Genomic DNA, 26,146 nt, shown 5'->3' on the forward strand with positions numbered 1-26,146 from the left:
TTCAGACAGGGCATTGGAGGGATACAAGATAGCCAGGAGGGAACTGAAGAAAGGGATTAGGAGAGCTAAGAGAGGGCATGAACAATCTTTGGCGGGTAGGACCAAGGAAAACCCCAAGGCCTTTTACACATCTGTGAGAAATATGAGAATGACTAGAGCGAGGGTAGGTCCGATCAAGGACAGTAGCGGGAGATTGTGTATTGAGTCTGAAGAGATAGGAGAGGTCTTGAACGAGTACTTTTCTTCTGTATTTACAAATGAGAGGGGCGATATTGTTGGAGAGGACAGTGTGAAACAGATTGGTAAGCTCGAGGAAATACTTGTCAGGAAGGAAGATGTGTTGGGCATTTTGAAAAACTTGAGGATAGACAAGTCCCCCGGGCCTGACGGGATATATCCAAGGATTCTATGGGAAGCAAGAGATGAAATTGCAGAGCCGTTGGCAATGATCTTTTCGTCCTCACTGTCAACAGGGGTGGTACCAGGGGATTGGAGAGTGGCGAATGTCGTGCCCCTGTTCAAAAAAGGAACTAGGGATAACCCTGGGAATTACAGGCCAGTTAGTCTTACTTCGGTGGTAGGCAAAGTAATGGAAAGGGTACTGAAGGATAGGATTTCTGAGCATCTGGAAAGACACTGCTTGATTAGGGATAGTCAGCACGGATTTGTGAGGGGTAGGTCTTGCCTTACAAATCTTATTGAATTCTTTGAGGAGGTGACCAAGCATGTGGATGAAGGTAAAGCAGTGGATGTAGTGTACATGGATTTTAGTAAGGCATTTGATAAAGTTCCCCATGGTAGGCTTATGCAGAAAGTAAGGAGGCATGGGATAGTGGGAAATTTGGCCAGTTGGATAACGAACTGGCTAACCGATAGAAGTCAGAGAGTGGTGGTGGATGGCAAATATTCAGCCTGGATCCCAGTTACCAGTGGCGTACTGCAGGGATCAGTTCTGGGTCCTCTGCTGTTTGTGATTTTCATTAATGACTTGGATGAGGGAGTTGAAGGGTGGGTCAGTAAATTTGCAGACGATACGAAGATTGGTGGAGTTGTGGATAGTAAGGAGGGCTGTTGTCGGCTGCAAAGAGACATAGATAGGATGCAGAGCTGGGCTGAGAAGTGGCAGATGGAGTTTGACCCTGAAAAGTGTGAGGTTGTCCATTTTGGAAGGACAAATATGAATGCGGAATATAGGGTTAACGGTAGAGTTCTTGGCAATGTGGAGGGGCAGAGAGATCTTGGGGTCTATGTTCATACATCTTTGAAAGTTGCCACTCAAGTGGATAGAGCTGTGAAGAAGGCCTATGGTGTGCTCGCGTTCATTAACAGAGGGATTGAATTTAAGAGCCGTGAGGTGATGATGCAGCTGTACAAAACTTTGGTAAGGCCACATTTGGAGTACTGTGTACAGTTCTGGTCGCCTCATTTTAGGAAGGATGTGGAAGCTCTGGAAAAGGTGCAAAGAAGATTTACCAGGATGTTGCCTGGAATGGAGAGTAGGTCTTACGAGGAAAGGTTGAGGGTGCTAGGCCTTTTCTCATTAGAGCGGAGAAGGATGAGGGGCGACTTGATAGAGGTTTATAAGATGATCAGGGGAATAGATAGAGTAGACAGTCAGAGACTTTTTCCCCGGGTGGAACACACCATTACAAGGGGACATAAATTTAAGGTGAAAGGTGGAAGATATAGGAGGGATATCAGAGGTAGGTTCTTTACCCAGAGAGTAGTGGGGGCATGGAATGCACTGCCTGTGGATGTAGTTGAGTCGGAAACATTAGGGACCTTCAAGCAGCTATTGGATAGGTACATGGATGACGGTAAAACGATATAGTGTAGATTTATTTGTTCTTAAGGGCAGCACGGTAGCATTGTGGATAGCACAATTGCTTCACAGCTCCATGGTCCCAGGTTCGATTCCGGCTTGGGTCATTGTCTGTGCGGAGTCTGCACGTCCTCCCCGTGTCTGCGTGGGTTTCCTCCGGGTGCTCCGGTTTCCTCCCACAGTCCAAAGATGTGCGGGTTAGGTGAATTGGCCAATGATAAATTGCCCTTAATGTCCAAATTGCCCTTGGTGTTGGGTGGAGGTGTTGAGTTTGGGTATGGTGCTCTTTCCAAGAGCCGGTGCAGACTCAAAGGGCCGAATGGCCTCCTTCTGCACTGTAAATTCAATGATAATCTATGATTAATCTAGGGCAAAGGTTCGGCACAACATCGTGGGCCAAAGGGCCTGTTCTGTGCTGTATTTTCTATGTTCTATGTTCTATGTGGCTCAAATAGCCATTCTTTATTTGAGTCAATAAATGTCAATAAATTAGTGGGGGCAGTAGTATATAATAATAATCTTTATTATTATCACAAGTTGGCTTACATTAACACTGCAATGATGTTACTGTGAAAAGCCCCTAGTCACCACATTCCAGCGCCTGTTCGGGTACACGGAGGGAGAATTCAGAATGTCCAATTCACCTAACAAGCACGTCTTTCGGGACTTGTGGGAGGAAACCGGAGCACCCGGAGTGAAACCACGCAGGCACGGGGAGATCGTGCAGACTCCGCACAGACAGTGACGAAAGCTGGGAATCGAACCTGGGTCCCTGGAGCTGTGTAGCAACAGTGGTAGCCACTGTGCTACCGTGCCGCCCTATTGCTAATGTTCCCAGACACATAATTCCGACGCCTGGCTGCAATGCCAGAGATATGGATTCAGATCCCGTGCTGCTAATTTAAATTTTAATAGTAAATCTCAAATAAGAGGCAGGTCTCCTTAATAATGAACATAGAACATACAGTGCAGAAGGAGGCCATTCGGCCCATCGAGTCTGCACCGACCCACTTAAGCCCTCACTTCCACCCTAGCCCCGTAACCCAATAACCCCTCCGATCCTTTTTGGCCACTAAGGGCAATTTAGCATGGCCAATCCACCTAAGCTGCATGTCTTTGGACTGTGGGAGCAAACTGGAGCACCCGGAGGAAACCCACGCAGACACGGGGAGAATGTGCAGACTCCGCACAGACAGTGACCCAGCGGGGAATCGAACCTGGGACCCTGGCGCTGTGAAGCCACGGTGCTAGCCACTTGTGCTACCGTGCTGCCCAATGATCTGATGAAAGGTCATTGACCTACCTTCACAGATACTGCCTGACCTGCTGAGTATTTCCCGCATTTTCTGTTTCTAACACCTTAATGTTAGAGTTCGGTAGGGGCTTGTGTCACAGGTCGCTTCTTCATGCAAAGGTAAGTGGTAATCTGGAGCTCTCGCTCCGTACGGCGGCAAATGGCGGAGGGTGAGGGTCAAAGACTGGGATCAATGTTTTGTTGGGTGAGGGGTTGAAGGGCGATGGAGCAGTGGGTGGAAAATGGAGTTGGGCAACAGATCATTCGCAAACTAATCGCAAAATGGAGCAGGTTCTGTGGGCTGAATATCGTCGCCGTGATTCAATGTGTTGTGTAGAGTCAGTGCTGATTGCAGCTGTGACGCTCAGTTAGGCAGGTACTAGTCTCACTTTGCAGTCTGGGGACAGGTAATGGGGGGGGGGGTTTCTGACAGTTCTTGCCAGCGGAATCTTCTGGTCCTGCGACGGCGACCCCCCCCCCCCCCCCCCCCCCCCCCCCCCCCCACCGCCTTGGGCTTCCCGATGGCTTGGTGTGAATTCAATGGAAAATCCGATTGACAGTGGCGGGCCCAGGTGATCCTGCTGCTGGCCAACGGGAGGCCATCTCCTGCCACTGGGAAACATGCCATGGAAATCCCCCCCCCCACATGTCGTCTCTGGAGGATGTCCACTCCCTGCTCAGAGACCTCTGCTGCACTGTGCAGGAGGACGTCAGGCGTGGCTGTGATCCATCCACCGAGAGCTCTCTAACCCCTGGGTCGAGGGAAGAGTGGTTTTGTCGAGTATGTACCGGAGAGATCTTAGTCTCCATCCAATAAGGAACTCGAGTAAAGACAAGGGGATGAATTTAAATATTTGTTTGCCCTCCTGCGTCAGCTGTGGCTCAGTGGACAGCCCTCTCACCCCGAAGTCAGGAGGTTGTGGGTTCAACCCCCCCCCCCCCCCACCCCACTCCAGAAACCTCAGTGTAAAATCCAGGCTGAGTGCTGCTGCACCGTTCAAAGTGCCAACCTTCAGATGTCCTGCAAAACCGGGTCTCTTTTAGGTGGATGTAAAAAGTTCCACGCTAACTTGAAGAAAAGCCAAGAAATTGTGTCCAGTGCCCGTTCTGATATTTATCCTCAATCATCATCACTGCAACATGTTCTGTCACCACCATGAGGCTGTGCGTGGGAGCTTGCTGTGCACAAATTGGCTGTCACCGGTCCTGATGTGTTAGGCAGGTCGGTTCGGTGTGGACTGCACTTGATGCAGGGATGCGAGAAACAGACCTCTAACACTGTAGAAGATCCAACACGGTTTTATTGAACGATAGAACTAACATACATATTTAACTGTGGGTCGACACTATACTGAACTGACTGGAGACCTTGTACTAGCCTGACCAGACTCACTAGCTACCGCATGGTGTTTGCACTGTGCTAGCTCGTGGACTCTGACTGTCTCAGTGGCTGGGTCCCGAGAGAGCGGGAAACCTAGTGCCCTCTGGCTTTATAGTGGTGATGTCCTGTCTGGTGATTGGCTGCACTGTGCTGTGTGCTTACTGGTCATCCTGTGTGTCAATCACTGCCTGTCTGCACTTCATTATATACACGCGTGGATATTATGACGGGTCCCACATGACAACAGGGACCTGCACTTCAAAAGCACTTTGTAGGGGTGTTCTAAACAGTGCTAGAGAAATACAAGTCTTTTCTGTTGTATGAAGGTTACTGGAACATGAGCAATTAACATTGCACCCAAACCCTCCCCGCCAACCAAGTGGCCCCCCCCCCCTGCCAACCTGAGGCCCTGGATGACACCGTGACCTTTCTATGTGACACGTTGGCAGGAAGACAGATTGGGCAGCCTGGCACCTGACACTCGCAGTTAAGACCGCCAACATTTCTGACTAATTGGGTGAGCATGACATGCTGTGCACGCTAATGACCGTTCATTATCCTCCCTGTCGACCATGTCTCATGGACTCGATCCTCTCCATAACTCACCCTGTCAGCTCTGCAGCCTTGTACCATCCAGCATGATTACTCTGCGATGACACCTTCTTGATGGAAATATATAAAGTGCTGAGTTATTGCTTTCCATTCGTGGCGGCAATTGTCGTTCAGTTTAAAAAAAAAGATTGTCTGTGAACAGCGAAGGAGCAGATGTTCATTAAGTGCAGCGGAATTCTTCTCGAGATTAATGTGACGATCTAATTTTGGGTGTACGTTTTTTGATGAGAAGATTCGTCCTGATGCATAGTGACAGTCTGCCTCCACCAGATGTACAATTACAGGCTGCGCTAGACACATTGTGTATCTGCGAGTTTTCATAAGGAGTTAACTCAAATCAATTGATTTGAGTGGATCAGGGAGGGAGGAAGGCTGGCTTACTTAATGTGTCTGACATCTCCCACAAAATTACATCTGATGCATCTTGGGTTTGTGCCTCTATCTTTAGGGTTAGTGCTCCTGAGTGACACAATTCCTTTGGGTGGGGGGTTGAACCACACAGATGAGGAAAGGTCCTCATTCATTGTCGATAGACAGCTGCTTTGGGCACCTTCCTGAGCTCACCATCTTCCGAGTGCCTCAGCACTCTGGATTCACAGTCCTGATCCACAAAAGGCTGTGGATCAGACAACACCCTGACTTCAGTCCTGGCACAGTGTCCCAGGACGGTTCTGCAGACTGGCCTGCACGTCTCGCCAAGCTGTTCCAGTACAGCCGCAACACAGGCGTTTTCCTGAGAATGTGCAGAATTGCGCAGGTGTCTGTAATGATATGCATGTAGGCAAGCCAGCGAAGGGTTAATTATTACATCTCAGTGTAATTCAAACACTAGAGGGCGCCACTAGTTCTCAGTATAAATATCAGACCTCAGTGAATGCTGGGTAGTTAGCAAAGGAGAAAGACTGAGAACAGCACGAGGAGTAGAATAGATTAGAGCGAGTTAACACGAGGATGTCATTAGTGACTACTAGATTATTGATTATTGCTAGACAGATTCAACATTTCTTTATTATTAATTATAGCTCAGTAGTGTGTGTGAACTTCATTTAATTAATCGTTATCCAATATATTAGTCTTGATTCAATCTAAAGATTGGTGGTTTCTTTGTCATCAACTCAACGGACCATTCTGGATCAAAAGGCAAAGAACAACAATATATTACCACCAAAGGTAATATCACAGTGTCCTGTCCATGATAAGCAACACAGATACAATCCTGCCAATTACTGTCCCGTTAGTCTATTATCGATCACAAGCAAAATGCTAAAAGATGTCATTGACAGTGCTGTCAAGCAGTGCTTACTCAGCAATAACCTACTCACTAATGCTCACTTGGACCACTCACCTCCTGACCCCGTCACAGGCCTGGTCCAAACATAGCCACACGAGCCGAACCCAAGGGGTGAGAGGGCCTCTCCTTGACATCAAGACCGCCATTGACCAAGAGTGGCATCAAAGTGCCCTAGAAAAACAGACGTAGATGGGAATCAGGGGAAAAACTCTCCACTGGCTGGAGTCATAATTAGATGAAGATGTTATGGTGGCTGGAGGTCCATCTTTTCCTGTCCAGGGACATCACTGCAGACGTTTCTCAGGGTAGTGCCATCATCTGCTGTTACATTGAAGACCTTTCCTCCATCATAAGGTCAGATGAAGGAATGTTCTTTCAGTTTTTGATATCAATCCCCATTACCCCAATAATGAAGCATTGCTGTATTTAGTATAAAATACCCAAATCTCTCAATTAGATTCCAGTCTGTAACTCACTCCCGGGTATCTGTTATTCTATATGTAAACCACCCTGAACCCCTTGATTAGATTCCAGTCTGTAACTCACTCCCGGGTATCTGTTATTCTACATATAAACCACCCGAACCCCTCGATTAGATTCCAGTGTGTAACTCACTCCCGGGTATCTGTTATTCTATATATAAACCACCCGAACCCCTCGATTAGATTCCAGTCTGTAACTCACTCCCGGGTATCTGTTATTCTATATATAAACCACCCAAACCCCTCGATTAGATTCCAGTCTGTAACTCACTCCCGGGTATCTGTTATTCTATATATAAACCACCCCGAACCCCTCGATTAGATTCCAGTCTGTAACTCACTCCCGGGTATCTGTTATTCTATATATAAACCACCCGAACCCCTCGATTAGATTCCAGTGTGTAACTCACTCCCGGGTATCTGTTATTCTACATATAAACCACCCCGAACCCCTCGATTAGATTCCAGTCTGTAACTCACTCCCGGGTATCTGTTATTCTACATATAAACCACCCAAACCCCTCGATTAGATTCCAGTCTGTAACTCACTCCCGGGTGTCTGTTATACTATATATAAACCACCCAAACCCCTCGATTAGATTCCAGCCTGTAACTCACTCCCGGGTACCTGTTATTCTATATATAAACCACCCAAACCCCTCGATTTGATTCCAGCCTGTAACTCACTCCCGGGTACCTGTTATTCTATATATAAACCACCCAAACCCCTCGATTAGATTCCAGTCTGTAACTCACTCCTGGGTATCTGTTATTCTGTATGTATACCATCCGAAAGTGTACCCTACCGAGAGTCAGGCCCCTGCCCTATCCCAATGACACAATCTAACCTTTTGGACACTAAGGGGGAATTTGGCATGGCCAATCCACCTAACCTGCAAATCTTTGGACTGTGGGAGGAAAGTGGAGCACGCGGAGGAAACCCACCCTGATCTGGGGTCAAAGTACAAACGCCACTCAGAGAGTCAGCCGAGGCCGTAATTGAACCCGGGACCCTGGCACTGTGAGGCAGCAGTGCTAACCACCTCTCACTGGCACTTCAGTTTTCAAAGTTATTGTCCAGCACAGGTCATCTCTTCACTCCGAGTTCAGCAGTTGGTGATTTCACCCAATCTGGCTAAGTGTAGAGAAACATATTAGTGGGAATTCACAAAGTATTTGCTTTTGGCCGAGGAACTGGAGGACCCACTAAGCTTCTGCAACACAGCAGTCCTTTTCAGTTAAGTTGTAGTGCCTTTCAGTAAATCTAGAGCTTTTAAATCGTTTGGAGTGCTGCACTGGTATGAAACCAACAATGACTTGGGGGTCATCCAAAACTCTGCCACCCACATCTTAACGCGCACCAGGTTCCGTTCCCCTATCAGCCCACTGACCCATACGGGCGCCCAGTCAAGCAAAATCTTTATTTAACAAGTCTCATCCTGGTTTTCAATTCCTCCATGGCCTTGCCCCTCCCTGTGTCTGTAATCTCCTCCAACCCACAGTCTTCCAAACTATTTCTGCTCCTCTGGTTCCGACCTCGTGTGCATTCCCAACCATTACTCCCTCACTTTTGGCGGGCATGTGTTCAGTTGCCGAGGCCCAAGCTCTGGAATTTCCTCCATACACCACTCCCCCTCTCTACCTCACTATTCTCCCTCAAGCCACTCCTTAAACCTCAAGACCGAGCATCTGGTCATTTAATCTAATATCTCCTTATGTGGCTTGGTGTTATACTTTATTTTGTATTGCGCCTGTGAAGCATCTAGGAATGCTTCTTTATGTTAAAGGTGCTACGGAAGTATAAGTTGTTTTCCGAATAAAAATTACAAATTTAAATGCACGTGAATTTTGTAAAAAGGAAATCACTTTGCCGCCAGGATTTCAGTGAAACATCAAATGGCAGAATGAAGTTAATATAGTTGCATTGTGAGCGTTTTAAGATGGGAATAAAGGGCGGGATTCTCCGGCCGCGCACGCCCGGTGACCGGAATTCCCACCCGGGATCAACGGACCTTTAATAAAAGCAAATTGCCGCAGGTGCTGGAATCTGAAAACAAAGAGAAAATGCTGGAAAATCTCAGCAGGTCTGGCAGCATCTGTCGGGAGAGGAAAGAGCTGACGTTTCGAGTCCAGATGACCCTTTGTCAAAGCTAACAGAGATATTTATTCTGTAGCGTGAGAATGAAAGATGAGTCATAGCCACAGAAACCCAGGGAAACGGAGTGCTAATAGCCGCAGAAAGCAAGGGGAAAGAGTGCTAACGGCAGTCCCCAGAGAGAGCAAAAGGTGTGAAAGGCCAAACTGCAGAGAAACTAACATCAGAGGGTAAACTGTGACAGATGTAGATGTGAGGGGAGGGGAAGGGGGAAGCAAAGGGGAGAAAGGGTAAGGAAAGGTGGGGAGGTGGGTAAATATATATAAAGAAAGGCAAGAGAGAAAGAAATGGTAAAAGACAGTTCAAATTAAATGGGATGGAAACAAATGGGTCGTGGTGGGGTAGAGCTAACCACCTGAAGTTGTTGAATTCGATGTTGAGACCGGGAGGCTGTAGAATGGGCCTTCACATGGTCTGCGTCCCGTCTGTGGCGATCTTGCGGCGGGCGGGGTGGAACATGTGGTGTTGGGTGCTCTGAGGTACAGACGAACCAACACGGTTGCGATTGGTACAACACAGTTTTATTCCAACTAGTTATTTACACATCTGTCTTGGTACTCAGCACGTGGTGACTGTGTGAGTGTCTTGTTAATGAGGTCCTGGCCTTGTCCTGTCTCCAGATGGACTGGCCAGCAGGAGTCGTGTTTCTTGTCTTATACTGTGTCTGCTCTTGTCTGTGATTGGCTGTCGTGTTATGTGTGCTCATTGGTCTGTTGGTCTGTCTATCCTGGTGTGTGTGTTGTGATGTGTGTTTGAATATCATGACAGAACACTCCAGCTCAAACTCTCCCAAATATGCACAGTGCCTGAAGAATGAGTGTTCAGTTCTAAACTATCAGGGTGGCCAAGTTCTCGTGAATATAGTTCCATCACTGCTGGTGAGAGCATTTTGATAATTTAATGCTGGCACAGCATTGCACAGCGTTGACGTGTAACAACTAAAATGTAAAACCTGCTACCATGTAAACATCAATGTGGAAAGTAGGCCAATGTCACTTCAGTGGCTTGACGTCAAGGCAACAGGGCAGAATTATTCAGCCCACGTTGGAAATGGGAAACTTCCTGAGGCCCATTCTCAAAAGATTAAACTTGGATTCAACTGCAAAACTATTTTCTTTTTGCTGGGTTTGAAATTAACATTCCAGCTCTTGAAATTGTAGTTCACGTGGAGTTTCAGCAGCAAGTTAACAGCGGGTGTTACAGACAAGAAGCCATGAGAAATTATGGGTTTAAACCAGCAGAAGAAAAATTAACCCAATTTAATTTGTTAAGTGTTATCAGTTGACAACACATTGCATTGTGGAGCAGTCGTACCAAAATTCATGCCAACAATTGTGCAGTTAACAAGTTCACCATTTCAATTACAATACAGGGGACAAAGGAATCAAACTGAGAAATAATCTAATGGCTAATCATGCAGGGGTGTACATCCGTTCCCCAACATGCGGGGGAACCCATAGAAGTCTGAATGCAGCCACTAATTGTCCTTCTTCACCATGGGTTAGTGCGTAGCAGTGGGGTGTGAGTAAGGAGAGAGAGGGGGTTAAAATCCTAATGAAGAATAGGAGCAAGAATAATTCTTAACAAACTGTTAATTTTGGAGCAATCCAGAACCACTTAATAAATAATTTTACAACTAAAGAACAGTGCAGAACCAAAGTAATCAAAAGAGATAAGCATGATGTGCCCCTTTTCATTATTAGAGGTGTAATATCCTAAAATTTCTGAAGTTGAAATCGAGCCTTCTTAAAAGAAGACCACTTTTGTTTTTACCCGTATTCCCAGAAACCTAAAGATAGGTCAGGGCAGTGCTTTGCTGTTGAGAGCAGGCAGAGGCCATTACCTCAGCATGCTTTGTTAGGTTGGAAACAGGTTTACCAGGATAGCAAATTGCATCTACTTAATTGATTTAATAACTGCACACTAATAGGATAACAAGATAGATTGTGATGAAACAAAAGTAATGTTGGAGAAAGGAAAGCTGGAAAATTCCCCCTATATATAAACACCCTGAACCAAAAGCCCATCTAAGCTAATTCCATTTGCCTGCATTTGGCCTATATCCTTCTATAGAAACATAGATGTAGTTGTATAAATGCAATAGTATAGATACAGCAGTATAGACTCAGCGGAATAGATACAGAAGTATAGATACAGCAGTATAGATACAGTAGTGTTGATACAATAGTATGGATACAACCGTATGGATACAGCAGTATGGATACAGCAGTATAGATACAACAGTATAGATTCTGCATTATAGATACAGTAATGTAGATACAGTAGTATAGCTATGATACTATAGATGCAGCAGTATAGATACAGCAGAATAGACACAGTGGTGGATTCTATAGTATAGATACAGCAGTATAGATGCAGCCATATAGATACATAATTATAGATATAGTAGTATAGATTCTGTAGTATAGATACCGAATTCTAGATACAATAGTAGAGACGCAGTAGTATAGATTATGCAGTATAAATACAGCAGTATAGATACATCCGTATAAATACAGTACTGTTAATGCAGCAGTATAGATGTAGCAGTATAGATACAGGAGTATAGATTCTGTAGTATAGATGCAACAGTTTAGATACAGCAGTATAGATACAGTAGTATAGATACTGTAGTATAAATACAGCAGAATGGATGCATCAATATAGATTCCGTGGTATAGATTCTGTAGTATAGATACAACAGTATGGATACAGCTGTATAGTTCAGTAGTATAGATACTGCAGTATAAATATCCCTTCTCAGTAATATTCAGGTTCTGCAATGCCACAAAGTGAATCCTCCAAAAAGTTGGTGTACTAAGAGCAACCCAGATTTCAGTACCTTCTGCATTAACGTGACCTCTGTTCAGATTCAGACTGGTGGTGCTATATCTGATCAATCAATTGAAAGACTTGCAGCTACAGTGATGTCTCAATGATATCATTGCTGCTTTCACTCTCACTTTCTCTCTTTCACAGGGCTCCGGGAAATATTCTGTTTACGTGGCCAACTATGCGAGTGGCAGCATTGGCCCCCACGCTCTTATCGAAATGGATGAAGCCGCTAGCAACCTGTCACTGGGGATTGTTGCCCTTTCCAACGTCGCAGCTGAGGCGGGAGTCGACAAGTTCACAGGTAGGAGGCTTTGTGAGAAGCTTTGGTGTCAGCACACAGCATCGATGACGTTTACTGATGTGTTAAAGCTTGCGGAGGCACTATAGTGGAAGCTGCTGTTTAAACTCTGTGTTGCAATGTGTAACATTTAAAACTTCATTTTGAAATCCGCCCTTAATAATTGCAAACTAATAGGATAACAAGATAGATTGTGATGAAACAAAAGTAACGTTGGAGAAAGAAAAGCTGGAAAATTCATCCTATATATAAACAACCTGAACCAAAAAGCCCATCTACGCTAATTCCATTTGCCTGATGGTGGCCTATATCCTATCTGTACGCATACTGCTGTACCCATACTGCTGTGTCTAGACTGCAGTATCTATACTATTGTATCAACACTACTGTATCAAAACTGCTGTATCTATACTACTGTATCCATACTACTGTATCTATTCCGCTGAGTTATACTGCTGTATCTATACTATTGCATTTATCATGGGTCTGGAGTGTTTGGCGTTCTCGTCCCCAGAGAACCTGTGGGTCCGGACCTTTGAATAGACAGCCTTTTAAACAATAATCGAGCCCAGGGTTATGGGGGACAGAGAGGAAAGCGGAGTTAAGGTCACAATCCTGATCTTATTGAATGGCGGAGCAGGTTCAAGGGGCTCAATAGCCTACTCACAGCCCATGCTCTCATGGATTGGTCTATCCCATATTCTCGGATCTATTGCTGCTTTCTGCTCCTTCAAACTTTCTCTCCATTTTCCTTCCGTGATGTTGGTTGAAGCACTGTTGATGGGGACACATAGTTCGATGTTGTTCAGTTGTTTCCCTCGACATCGAGGCTTTCAATAAGGTCAGAAATGTCCTAAAAGGGCAGGGACCCACTAAACCTGACCTCCACCAATCTGTGTTCCATCCCAGGATCTCTGCATTGTGGGGGTGGAACACAATGTGCATAGTCAAAGGGCAGGCTTGTGAATGAAATGGGGAGGCGGGGAGGGGTGGGAGACAGGGAGAGTGGCGGTGGGGCGGGGTGGGGTAGGGGCAGGGGGGTGGGGGAGGCAGGAGGAAACACTTGCTCCTGGTCCCTGCCGCCAACTTGGTGCAGAATGTAACACAAAGTCATAATTTTATTTATGTAGCCTCGTTAACAACATCAGGGCATCCTAAAGCAATTCAGAACCAATGAGATACTTCAATCCGTACCGGTTGTAATGCCGGAGTGGTGACCGTCAGGTTGCACATTAGCAGTAATGAGATGATGTCCAGATCATTTGGTGGTGACAGTGGCAGCAGCCCTGGTGGTGGTGGTTCTGGTGGTGGCGGCGGTGTGTATGTGTGTGGTGGGGTTGGAGGTTGGGGGAGGTGCGAGGTGCACTCTGGGCCTGTTACATTCTCTGAGCGGGCAGACAGGGAGCAGCGATTGGGTGGAAAATAGGTTCCCCGCCAAAATGCGCAGTGGGGGCCGATTTGACGCCAAATCGGAATTCTCCGTCACCTCGACAGCGGCGTCAATGGGGCCCGGAACACACGTACAGTAAATACCTTTTGCACGTCATTAGCGGACCCGACCTGGCATTCTCTGGGGCGTCCGCGATGCTCCGTCTCCGATGGGCCGAATTCCCGACGGTGCTTTTAAAAATCGTGAAACCGGCGTTGTGGCTACTGAGGGAGAGAGAGGAGGTGCGGAAGGTGTCCAACATTGCTATAGTTTGCTGACAGGGGCTTCTGCCGGGGTGTGGTGAACCAATGCATTAGGGGATGTAAGGTGGGACCTGCACTACAGGTTCGCCGGTAGCTCCTGCCGACTGGCTCCGCCCAGGGAGAACTGTATAAATATGCATGTCCTCCAGTGCCCTGCCATTTCGCCAGCTGCAGCAGGAGGCCACACATCTGACTGTAATAAAGCCACAGTTGTACCCAACTTTAGTCTTTGTGCAATTGATTGTGCATCACGGGGTTAGTAGCAGGGAGTGGTCAGGAGATGGGCTGTGGGGTTGGGATGGACGGGCATCATTGGCGCAGCCGGCAAGGTAGCAATGCAGCTGCGCACGCTGCTGACTGCCCACTCTGAACTTAGAGCCACGGGTCATATGGGTGTCCCCCAGGCCACACCTCCAAGGTGCCCTCTGGCCCCCAGCCGACACACCAGCTGTATGGGCATGATCCAGTACAACCAGTGCCATTGTGTTGGCTGGGATGAGTGTGTGTGGGGAGTGAAGTGTGAATATGTGGCTGCAGATTGTCCGTGTCAATCATGGACCCGGCGAATCCCGCACCATTTTGCATTGGAATCGATTGTGTTCCGCATGGCGCCAGTGCTAACTCCTCAATAGTAGTGGAATAGGTCTAAGTTCGGCTCCAGTTTTGCTGTTGTGAAATTCCACAATTCTTCCCCGGCGTCAACACGTCAGAAACGGAGAATCCCGCCCAGGGTATTTGAGTTTGTTACACTCGACTCACAAGGTACATCCATTCCTATCCACAATCCAGTGCACACAATCCAGTGCTCATTAACTCATCATCCACAAACCAGTGCTCACAATCCAGTGCTCATTAACTCAATGTCCACAAACCAACGTTCAATAACCAGTTCTCATTAACCAGTGTTCACTAACCAATATTCACTAGCCAGCACTCACTAACCAGTACTCATTAACTCATGCTCACTAACCAGTGCTTCCTAACCAGTGTTCACTCTCCAGTGCCCGTTAGTATGCTGCTCAAATCTGAATGGGAGGAATTCTTCCAATTTGGAACAATATCGCAGTTCCAATTATGTGAGCAAATTTCCCAGAGCCTATTTTATGACAGGGGGTCTGGCAATCCCCCACAGTGCATCATGCTAGAGGAGAAAATTAAAATTAAAAAGCAATTACAGCAAGAAATGATTTATAAACCAAGCTCACAGCGCTGGGTGTCTGAAGTGAACGATTTGTCTAATCGCTGCTGAATTTGAAGCCAAGAGCTGGTTCGGAGTTGGAGCACCTGAGCTGTGAATAGAGGTTCGTTCTGACCTCAGGCTGCCTGCATAGTGGGGGGTGAGCTCGTTCTGATGGCTCCTCCTCTGGGCCATGGTGATCCTGCTGCGCTAGGGATCTGCAAAAAAAGGTTCACCACCTCCTGGAGGACAAGTGAGATTTGTTTGCCGGACAGAATACTTCTAAACGTTGTTTATACAAAGGAAGTCTCTATTCTTGGGTCGAGTGTGTATTTGATGTTCCAGAGTAATTTAGCTTCTCTATGCTGTGCCATGGGTTGTAATAGTTTGACACAAAAGATGAAGATGATCATTGACCTGCCTTGGCTCATCTGCTCGATATCATACAAGCACATAGCGCTGCACAGAAGGAGGTCATTCAGATCATTGAGGCTGCACCGGGTCTCTGAAGGAGCAATTCCATTAGCCCCTCGCTCTCCCTCCATTGGCTGAAATTTACGGGGGTGGGTGGGAGAGGGGATGAGCTGTTCGTCAATTTGATTGGCTGGAGCACCCGTAGTCCTGGCAAAGCTAGAATTCAGAAACAGGCACTGCTGGGACCGCAAGCGGGAACGCTAGAGAGGCAGCTATGGCACCCAGACTGGGTGGTGTGTTGGGCAGCCCGGGGATGGGGGTCGGGGGGGTTGTGTTTTGGAGGTCAGGAGACGAAGAACAAAGGGGAAGGGGTAACAGCGCAAAGGGCAACCCAAAAGATGAGGACCCCCTTTCTTCCCACCTTCACAAAAACGATCAACATTCTGAGGGGGGTTCAGAAACTGAACTGGACTAGTGTAGAAGCCAGGTATTTCAAATACAACTAGTATAGGTAAAAAATAGCTGTTTTAGTACTCATTTTTTTAAAAATGAGAATTTCAGCTCACATAAATTCAGGACTTCAATATGATACATGAAACAGCATAAAATTCCATTATAAGATTATAGCAGCACAGTTGCAAGACAATTTGACACTGCTTGTGCTAATTATCAAGGCCAAAGACTGAGTTCCATTGCAACTAGGTGGCAAGAGTCCAATGCAGTTTGTAAGAGCATTGAATCATATATATATTCTCGATATGAAGTCTCAATTGTTACATTAGCCAAGCCAGCTAAAAGATTAGCAAAATATCACATTCCATAACATGTAGACATGAAACAATTAAAAAGCTGATGTTGCACATTGAAGATGGACGGCTTACCATCAAATCAAATGTGTTTGAGTCTAACCCAAACCAATTAGGATTATATTGGGGTGTAATTAGATGACTTAAGACAGATATGAAAGTGTATAACTGAAAAGTTTCCGCCCGCCATTTTAGTGTATTGTCTTTGGGGGTGTGTTGTGCTGTATTGTCTTTAGTGTGTGTTGAGGAGATGTCTTTGTGTTGCCTTTGATTATAGTCTCCATTTTAGTTTTGTTTTTGGGGGTTCTGTCAGTCTACCAGTCTGTGTCAGTGATGCTAGTCCACTTTTGACTTTGAGTTTGAGTTTAGCTGAAGATTAGCTTTCTCTCTCTCTTCATGTTTCATTGCCAGACTTTGACCTTTTAAAAGTTACTTTCGAGCTGTCTGCCTAAGCAAAGAAAGATAATGTCTGTAAGTCTCTGAAAGCTTCGAATTGTCTACGAATTGCCTTTTAAATGACTTTCAAATTGTAATCAAGCGACTACAAATAAAACAATTCTTTTTTGGCACCTGAGAAGTTTATACTGCAAATTTCTGCTGAGTTCCAGTATTCGCAAAGTGCTACTGATAACCGAATAGCAGAGATGATATAAATTCCTTCAACTATACACAGTCGAATAATACAAGGAATCGAACAACTTAACACAGTCTACAAATAGTACAAATCTTACAACTTGTCGTATTGCGCCAGGACTTGATTCATCAACTAAGCTTCCCCCAAACTTGGTGTAGTTCGACAGGTTAAGATCCCATAAGATTTCTTCAACTAGGCAGGTCAGAGGCCATGGACCAAGTGCTGGAAAACGGGGTTAGAATGGATAGGTGCTTCTAGGCCGGCGCACACACGATGGGCCGAAGGACCTCTTTCTGTGCAGTATGACTCGATACTGTGGTGAGCAACTCACCTCCTGACTCTACAAAGACTGTCCGCTATCTACAAGAACAAGGACATCCAGGTCCCTTTGGACATCAACACTTCTCAACCACTCCCCATGCCTTCGTGGGTTTCCTCCAGGTGCTCTGTTTTCCTCCCACAAGTCCCGAACTATTTAATTCTCTGTCTTTCTGTTTGTTATAACGTTATAACTTACGGGAACAATTAACTTTGCCGTGAACCTTGCAGAATACGAGTTCCCCGTTAAGGGGGCAGGGGACCTCTGAACAATGTCTAGTCGCAGGGTATATAAAGCCGATTAGTTTGTCAGCGGCAGAGCAGGTTCAGCTGGGATCTACCATGTGATATATACAATAGTTACTGTAAATAAACTATGTTTCTTTGAGCTACTTGTTACATACTGGTTTTCTGAGAGTCATGCACAAGGACACCCAGATCCCACTGCAGCCAAGCACTCTGAAGTTTCTCTCCACTTAAATAATAAGTTGCCTTTTCATTTTTCAAATCAAAATAGATGATCTCACACATCTCCAGATTCAACTCCATCTGCCAAAATTTGGCTCACCCACCTAACCTACCTATATCCAATTGTAAATTTCTCATTGCAACTTATTTTCCCACCTATTTTTGGTGTCGTCTGCAAATTTGGCGATAGAATCTTCATCCAAGTGGGCGGCACGGCAGCACAGTGGTTAGCACCGTTGCTTCACAACTCCAGGGTCCCGGGTTCGATTCCCGTCTTGGGCCACTGTCTGTGCGGAGTCTGCACATTCTCCACGTGTCTGCGTGGGTTTCCTCCGGGCGCTCCGGTTTCCTCTCACAAGTCCCGAAAGACGTGCTGTTAGGTGAATTGGACATTCTGAATTCTCCCTCAGTGTACCCGAACAGGCCCCGGGAATGTGGCGACGAGGGGATTTTCACAGTAACTTCATTGCAGTGTTAATGTGAGCCTACTCGTGATAATAAAGAATTTTTTAAAAGTCACTAATATATATTATAAATAGTTGGAGCCCGACCTGTTTATCCCTATTCTCTGCTTTCTGTCTGACAATTAATTTTCAATCCATACTAGGTCCCAATCCTGTGGACTCTAATTTTATTTACTGACCTCCTTATCAAACTTATCAAAAGTTTTCTGAAAATTCAAATGTATCACATCCACTGGTTCTCCTTAATTTATGCTACATGTAATGTCCTCAAAGAACTCCAACAAGTTTGTCAAACATTATTTCCCTTTCATAAATCCATTATGATTCTGCCCAGTTTTATCATTCTTTCCTGAATGTCCAGTTATCACATTCTTAATCAATTCCAACGTTTTCTCGGCTCCTGACGTCAAACAAAGAGATCTGCAATTCCCCATTCTCCCCCTTCCTCCCTTCTTAAATAGTGGGGTTATGTTAGCCAATTTGTAGTCTGCAGAAACTTTTCCAGAATCTGTAGAATTTTGAAAGATAATTACCAATGGATCCATTATCTCTCTGGTCACTTCCTTCAGCACTTTGGGTTGAAGTTCATCCGGTCCAGGGGATTTAACAACCTTCAATCCAGTTACTTTTCAAGTACTGGCATTTTACTAAAATTATTTTCTTTCTTATTTTCACAAGACCCTTCGTTGCCTTGTACTTCTGGGAGATCTTTTGTATCTTCTTCCGTGCAGTCAAATGCAAACTAACTGTTCAGTTTCTTCGCCATTTCCTTGTTTTCCAGTTATACATTCTCCTGTACCCACCTGTAGAGGGCCCACATTTGTCCTCGCTAAACTGTTCCTTTTCACAAACCTGTTATGTTCTTTGTTGTAGCCGCAATGAGAGAGAATCAGAAGTGGCACACATCGCATTCGTATAACATAGTATGAGGAGTTTATCCCACAGCACAGTGGTTAGCACTGTTGTTTCACAGTGCCAGGGTCCCGGGTTCGATTCCCTGCTTGGGTCACTGTCTGTGCGAAGTCTCCCCGTGTCGGCGTGGGTTTCCTCCGGATGCTCCGGTTTCCTCCCACAAGTCCCGAAAGACATGCTTGTTAGGTGAATTGGACATTCTGAGTTCTCCCTCTGTGTACCCGAATAGGCTTTCCCCTGACTGGAAGGAGGAAAAGGCTCAGAGTGAGGATAGGCCAATTTGGGAATGAAATGAGGATTCACTCAGAGGATTATGAATCTTCGGGATTCTCTACCCCATAGAAGCCTGTGGATCCTCAGTCATTGAGTATATTCCAGACTGGGATCAACAGATTTCAGGACGTTAAGGCAACCAAAGGTTATGGGGTCTGGGTGGAGAAGCATAGTTGAGGTAAGAGATCAGCCATGAACTCATAGAATCATAGAATCCCTACAGTGGAGAAGAACGCCATTCGGCCCATCGAGTCTGCACCAACACTCTGAAAGAGCACCCCGCCTCGGCCCACTACCTTGCCCTAACCCCACAACCTCGTAACCTAACCATCTTTGGATACCAAGGGGCAATTTAGCGTGGCCAGTCCATCTAATCTGCACATTTTTGGGCTGTGGGAGGAAACCAGAGCACCCGGAGGAAACCCACGCAGACACGGGGAGAAAGTGCAAACTCCACACAGACAGTCTCCCGAGGCCGGAATTAAACCCGGGTCCCTGGCGCTGTGAGGCGGCACTGTTAACCACTGTGCCACCGTGCTGCCTGGCAGAGCAGGCTTGAGGGGCCGAATGGCCTACTCCTGCTCCTATTTCTTTAGGTGGTACAGCTTGGCCAGTACCTTGGTGACGAATGCACCTCAAACACTCGCACAGTTTTTTTTATATAAATGTTTTTATTGGGTTTTTGAACAAAGTATATTTACCGTTATGTACACAGAATAAGAAATATATATATGTACATATATAGAAGAGAAGGGCACACCCAAACAGACCAAAAAAAGTAATAATAAAAAAGAAAAGAAAAAATAAAATAGAATAACTGGTAAGGTATTGTGCACCAGCTGAACATCAGCAAATCTGTACAACTGGCAATATTATTTACAACACATAATTAGGCAACTGTTCGTAGGGGGAGGGTGGGGGAGGGAGGGGGGTGGAGACTGGGGAGGTAAGTATACATTTGGGTGCCGGAGAAACAATTACAGAGGGCGATACTCGAATGGGTTCGGTGTTGGTGTTGTCGCTTGCTTCTCCCGGACGGATCTCGCTGCCTTTGTCGTCTCGCGTTCACCTCCGCTTCAGCCGTTCGTCACGTCTTTCGCCTGGATTCTCCTTGTTCTCTGTTCCTGTAGGTGCCAAGTTTGTTATAATTTCCCGTGCCCTCCTCCCGGCTATCATTCCCCTGCCTCCCCCCCACCTCCCTGGTTCTCCTCTCTTGATCCCTGTCCCATCCCTCTCCCCCCAACTCCTCCCCTCCTGTGGTTCGCCTTTATTTTCTCTTTTAGCTGTTGCCACCCCCCACCCTCCCCACCCCCACCCCCCGCCCCGCCCCCCGGTCTATCTCTCCCTCTCACGCCTTGGCTACTTTCCCCTGATTCTGCTTGCTTGTTGGCCACAAACAGGTCCCGGAACAATTGGGTGAATGGCTCCCACGTTCTGTGGAAGCCGTCGTCTGACCCTCGGATGGCGAATTTGATTTTCTCCATTTGGAGAGATTCCGAGAGGTCGGACAGCCAGTCTGCAGCTTTGGGTGGTGCTGCTGACCGCCAGCCAGTCTGCAGCTTTGGGTGGTGCTGCTGACCGCCAGCCGAACAGGATTCTACGGCGGGCGATCAGGGCGGCAAAGGCATGGGGGAGCCGCCCTCCTCCCCAGGAATAGATCTGGCTGGTCTGATACCCGGAAGATCGCCACTTTCAGGCATGGCTCCCCCCTCATCCCCACCACTTTGGACATTGCCTCGAAGAAGGCTGTCCAGTACCCCGCAAGTCTGGGGCAAGACCAGAACATGTGGGCGTGGTTGGCCGGGCCTGCTTGGCACCGTTCACATCTATCCTCCACCTCCGGGAAGAACCTACTCATACGGGTTCTTGTTAAGTGGGCTCTATGGACCACTTTTAGCTGCGTCGGGCTGAGCCTTGCGCACGTGGGGGTGGAGTTGACCCTGTGCAGTGCTTCGCTCCAGAGTCCCCACCCTATTTCAATCCCCAGGTCCTCCTCCCATTTCTTTCTTGTTGCGTCCAGTACGGTGTCGGCCCCTTCTACCAGTCGGTCATACATGTCGCTACAGTTCCCTTTATCTAGGATGCTTGCGTCCAGTAACACGTCCAGTAATGTCTGTTGTGGCGCTTGTGGGTGCGTCCTTGTCTCCTTTCGTAGGAAGCTTTTGAATTGTAGATACCTTGGCTCGTTCCGCCTGGTTAGCTGGAATTTCTCTGTCAGTTCGTCCAGTGTTGCGATCCTGCGTCCATGTATAGGTCCCTGACTGTCAGTGTCCCTCCATCCTGTCCCCACGTTTTGAAGGTGGCGTCAGTCAGCGCTGGTGTGAACCTATGGTTGCTGCAGATGGGAGCTTTGTCCGACATTCTAGTCAGGCCAAATTGTTGCCGTAGTTGGTTCTAGGACTGGAGGGTGGCTATCACCACCGGGCTGCTGGAGTGTTTTTTGGGTGGGGATGGGAGTGTCGCCGTGGCGAGGGCCCGGAGGGAGGTCCCCATGCAGGAGGCCTCTTCCACGCCCACCCACTCGGCTTCTGGCTCCTTGATCCATCCCCTTATTCGCCAGGCCGTCGCCGCCCAGTGGCAGAATTGTAGATTTGGGAGGGCTAGCCCCCCCCTGGATTTTGAATTTTGTAGGAAACACTCGCACAGTTGCCAGCTTGGTAGAAACGCACCTGCCCGTTGACTCTCGACTGGCAAGACCTGGGAGCTTTGCCCACAGCTGTTCTTAAACTCCCCCTCGTGATATCTGCCTGACAATATACTGCCTGCTCGCCATCTGTTGCTGCACAACTTGAGACGGAGCCACAGGGATGTTCAGGTCGCGCACCATGAGGCGTTTTCAGCTTACGGTAACACAGTGGTTAGCACAGTTGCTTCACAGCTCCAGGGTCCCAGGATCGATTCCCCGCTGGGTCAGTGTCTGTGTGGAGTCTGCATGTTCTCCCCGTGTCTGTGTTGGTTTTTTCCGGGTTCCCCGGTTTCCTCCCACAGTCCAAAGATGTTAGGTAGATTGGCCGTGATAAATTGCTCTTCGTGTCCAAAAAGGTTCGGTGGGGTTACTGGGTTACGGGGATAGGGTGGAAGTGTGGGCTTAAGTGGGCTGCTCTTTCCAAGGGCCGGTGCAGACCCGATAGGCCGACTGGCCTCCTTCTGCAGTGTAAATTCCATGATTTCAGCAGGCTCCTAGTGCTTGGAGTGCCTGTGGGGCCGCACTCGCAGGTGGCAAAAGCATACCGAATAATAATAATAATCGCTTATTGTCACAAGTAGGCTTCAGTGAAGTTACTGTGAAAAGCCCCTAGTCGCCACATTCCGGCGCCTGCTCGGGGAGGCCGGTATGGGAATTGAACCCGCGCTGCTGGCATTGTTCTGCATTACAAGCCAGTCCCTGCGATTGAGTTCCACGTCCCCTCCCCCTGCATCCACCCCCTGGGTCCATCTTCAGCAGTTATGGAACTACAGGGGTGGGGGGGAGCTGTGTATGTGGAGAGGGGTTGGAGCAGGATGGAACCTATTGTTAGTCCAAAAGGGAAGAGGAGGGCTGATCAGAGGGACAACTGTTCGATCATGGGGGGCATCACAACCTATCTCGTGTAAACATGCGCCGCGCCCCCCCCCCCCCCCCCCCAACCTTCTCACACACACAGTTGGAAAGTAAGAAAGATTGACCAAGCTACTTTAACCTTTAAGCTAGGGGATGTACAATCCAAATATAGAGCCCCCCCCCCCCCCCCCCCCCGCACTCCCCCATCTCTGCCAGCTGGATCAGCATGCTCAGCCGAGACAAGCAGCTGGTGCTGGAATCAGTGGCCTCAGGTTTCACCCGTGCCACCTGGGTACTAATCGGCTGGCATGGATTGCCCACCCATTGTAGCACCCGCCTAATTTTTAGAAGTCATTGAGGACTGATCGTTGCCATTCCTCCCACCCAGTTGGCCTTGTGGCGCAATGGGCAACGCCCCTACCGCTGGGTCAGAAGCTGTGGGTCCGTATCCAACGCCAGGACCTGTTGGCTACGGGATCAGTGTTCAGAATGTGGTTCAACGGGCTGATAATCAGCTTGGAATCTTGCCCCCGCCGCCCGCACCCGTCTCCAAAGGGGAAAGAACAGTGTGTGGGTATGAAGGTCCACTTCAAAAAAAAAACGTTCTTAAAAGCCCTCCCAACCCATCCTCTCCCGAGACTGACCCTCCGAGGTGTTTGCCAGCTCCGCTGCCTTTTCCCGCACAGCAACTTCGCTCCCTTCCAGGGCCGACCCCAGTGGCACAGGGATCATCCCGCAAATCGCTCCTCACCCGCAGCTAATTGCATTAAAAAGCAACTGCGGCCATTGAGACGTGTCTAATGTTAGACGTCCATGAATAATAATCGAGATTCACTGCTCTACTGAAGATTTACCGACGCGGGCTGGAGAGTTTAATCAAGGCTTCCTGATTTATGGAAACCCATTACAGTCAGGTGGGAACGCCAGAACGTAAACCCAATGTCAGAATTCCTCATCCGTCAGCGGATTTTTTTCTCTCCCTCTTGTCGTCAAAGTCAGATGGAGAGCAAGGACGCCAATGCCATATTTTTGCACTGCCTCATTAGGTGGTCATAATTGTCAATTCCACAGGAAATCTCTCCCTTGTTTCTCCGGCGCGGTTTCAAAGCTATTCCAGCTCCTGATTGGAATCGGGACGATCATCCTGATCACGGTTACACTTGTGCGGGTGGAATGGCCACAGGAGGCAGCTCCTTTCCAAGGGAAGATTGGGAATGCGAGGTGGGGAACGGGATGGGAGGAGGGCGATGTCCTGCTCCAACTTCCCAGATGTCATAGAGACAGAGGAAGCCCATTCAGCCCCTCGTACCCATGCTAACATTCTGTTAGAATCTTAAACTCCCCCTTCCTTTTTACAAAATATTCCATACATGTAAATATTCCACGGATGTGTTGCCTCAATGCAAAACACCGCCTCCCCCTCTCACACCAGAACATCTGTCTTTTGTTCTGAAGGTTTCTACTTTTTGTTGCAGTTTCTTTTCTCCTTTTAGTCCTGGCGAAGGATCCAGGACTCGAAGCATTAACTTTGTTTCTGTCCTGAGTGATCCTGGCAGACCTGATCAGCTTTTCCACCTTCCTCTGCTCTTGTTTTCGTTCGATTATGCCTGACTATCTGCCTTTGACTGATATCCCTCAATATCCTTACCTACATATCCTTACCGACTCCATATCCTTACCTACATATCCTTACCGACTCCATATCCTTACCGTCTCCATATCCTTACCGACTCCATATCCTTACCGACTCCATATCCTTACCGACTCCATATCCTTACCGACTCCATATCCTTACCTACTCCATATCCTTACCGACTCCATATCCTTACCGACTCCATATCCTTACCGACTCTATATCCTTACCGTCTCCATATCCTTACCGTCTCCATATCCTTACCGACTCCATATCCTTACCTACTCCATATCCTTACCGACTCCATATCCTTACCGACTGAATATCCTTACCGACTCTATATCCTTACCGACTCCATATCCTTACCGACTCCATATCCTTACCGACTCCATATCCTTACCGACTCCATATCCTTACCGACTCCATATCCTTACCGACTCCATATCCTTACCGACTCCATATCCTTACCGACTCCATATCCTTACCGTCTCCGTATCCTTACCGACTCCATATCCTTACCGACTCCATATCCTTACCGTCTCCGTATCCTTACCGACTCCGTATCCTTACCGACTCCATGTCCTTACCGACTCCATATCCTTACCTACTCCATATCCTTACCGACTCCGTATCCTTACCGACTCCGTATCCTTACCGACTCCATGTCCTTACCGACTCCATATCCTTACCGACTCTATATCCTTACCGACTCCATATCCTTACCGACTCCATATCCTTACCGACTCCATATCCTTACCGACTCCATATCCTTACCGACTCCGTATCCTTACCGACTCCTTATCCTTACCGACTCCATATCCTTACCGACTCCATATCCTTACCGACTCCATATCCTTACCGTCTCCGTATCCTTACCGACTCCGTATCCTTACCGACTCCGTATCCTTACCGACTCCATATCCTTACCGACTCCATATCCTTACCGTCTCCGTATCCTTACCGACTCCATATCCTTACCGACTCCGTATCCTTACCGTCTCCGTATCCTTACCGACTCCATATCCTTACCGTCTCCGTATCCTTACCGTCTCCGTATCCTTACCGACTCCATATCCTTGCCGACTCCATATCCTTACCGACTCCATATCCTTACCGACTCCATATCCTTACCGACTCTATATCCTTACCGACTCTATATCCTTACCGACTCCATATCCTTACCAACTCCGTATCCTTACCGTCTCCGTATCCTTACCTACTCCATATCCTTACCTACTCCATATCCTTACCGACTCCATATCCTTACCTACTCCATATCCTTACCGACTCCATATCCTTACTGACTCCATATCCTTACCTACTCCATATCCTTACTGACTCCATATCCTTGCCGACTCCATATCCTTACCGACTCCATATCCTTACCGACTCCATATCCTTACCGACTCCATATCCTTGCCGACTCCATATCCTTACCGACTCCATATCCTTACCGACTCCATATCCTTACCTACTCCATGTCCTTACCGACTCCATATCCTTACCGACTCCATATCCTTACCGACTCCATATCCTTACCGACTCCATGTCCTTACCGACTCCATATCCTTACCGACTCCATATCCTTACCGACTCCATGGGCGAAATTCTCTGGAAACGGCGCGATGTCCGCCGACTGGCGCC

The 26,146-nt window shown here is 47.5% G+C and overlaps 1 protein-coding gene across 2 annotated transcripts in view; it reads left to right on the forward strand.

Annotated features, from left to right (window-relative positions):
* crtac1b (cartilage acidic protein 1b) overlaps window positions 1–26,146 on the forward strand; it is a 401,398-nt gene that overhangs the window by 160,976 nt on the left and 214,276 nt on the right. For both annotated transcript variants that reach the window (XM_072479631.1, XM_072479632.1), the window contains exon 5: window positions 12,017–12,173. In XM_072479631.1, the coding sequence (XP_072335732.1) occupies window positions 12,017–12,173 (157 nt within the window). The remainder of the gene's footprint in view (window positions 1–12,016; window positions 12,174–26,146) is intronic.

Source organism: Scyliorhinus torazame, chromosome 16, assembly GCF_047496885.1.
Source record: "Scyliorhinus torazame isolate Kashiwa2021f chromosome 16, sScyTor2.1, whole genome shotgun sequence".
NCBI classification, from domain to species: domain Eukaryota; kingdom Metazoa; phylum Chordata; class Chondrichthyes; order Carcharhiniformes; family Scyliorhinidae; genus Scyliorhinus; species Scyliorhinus torazame.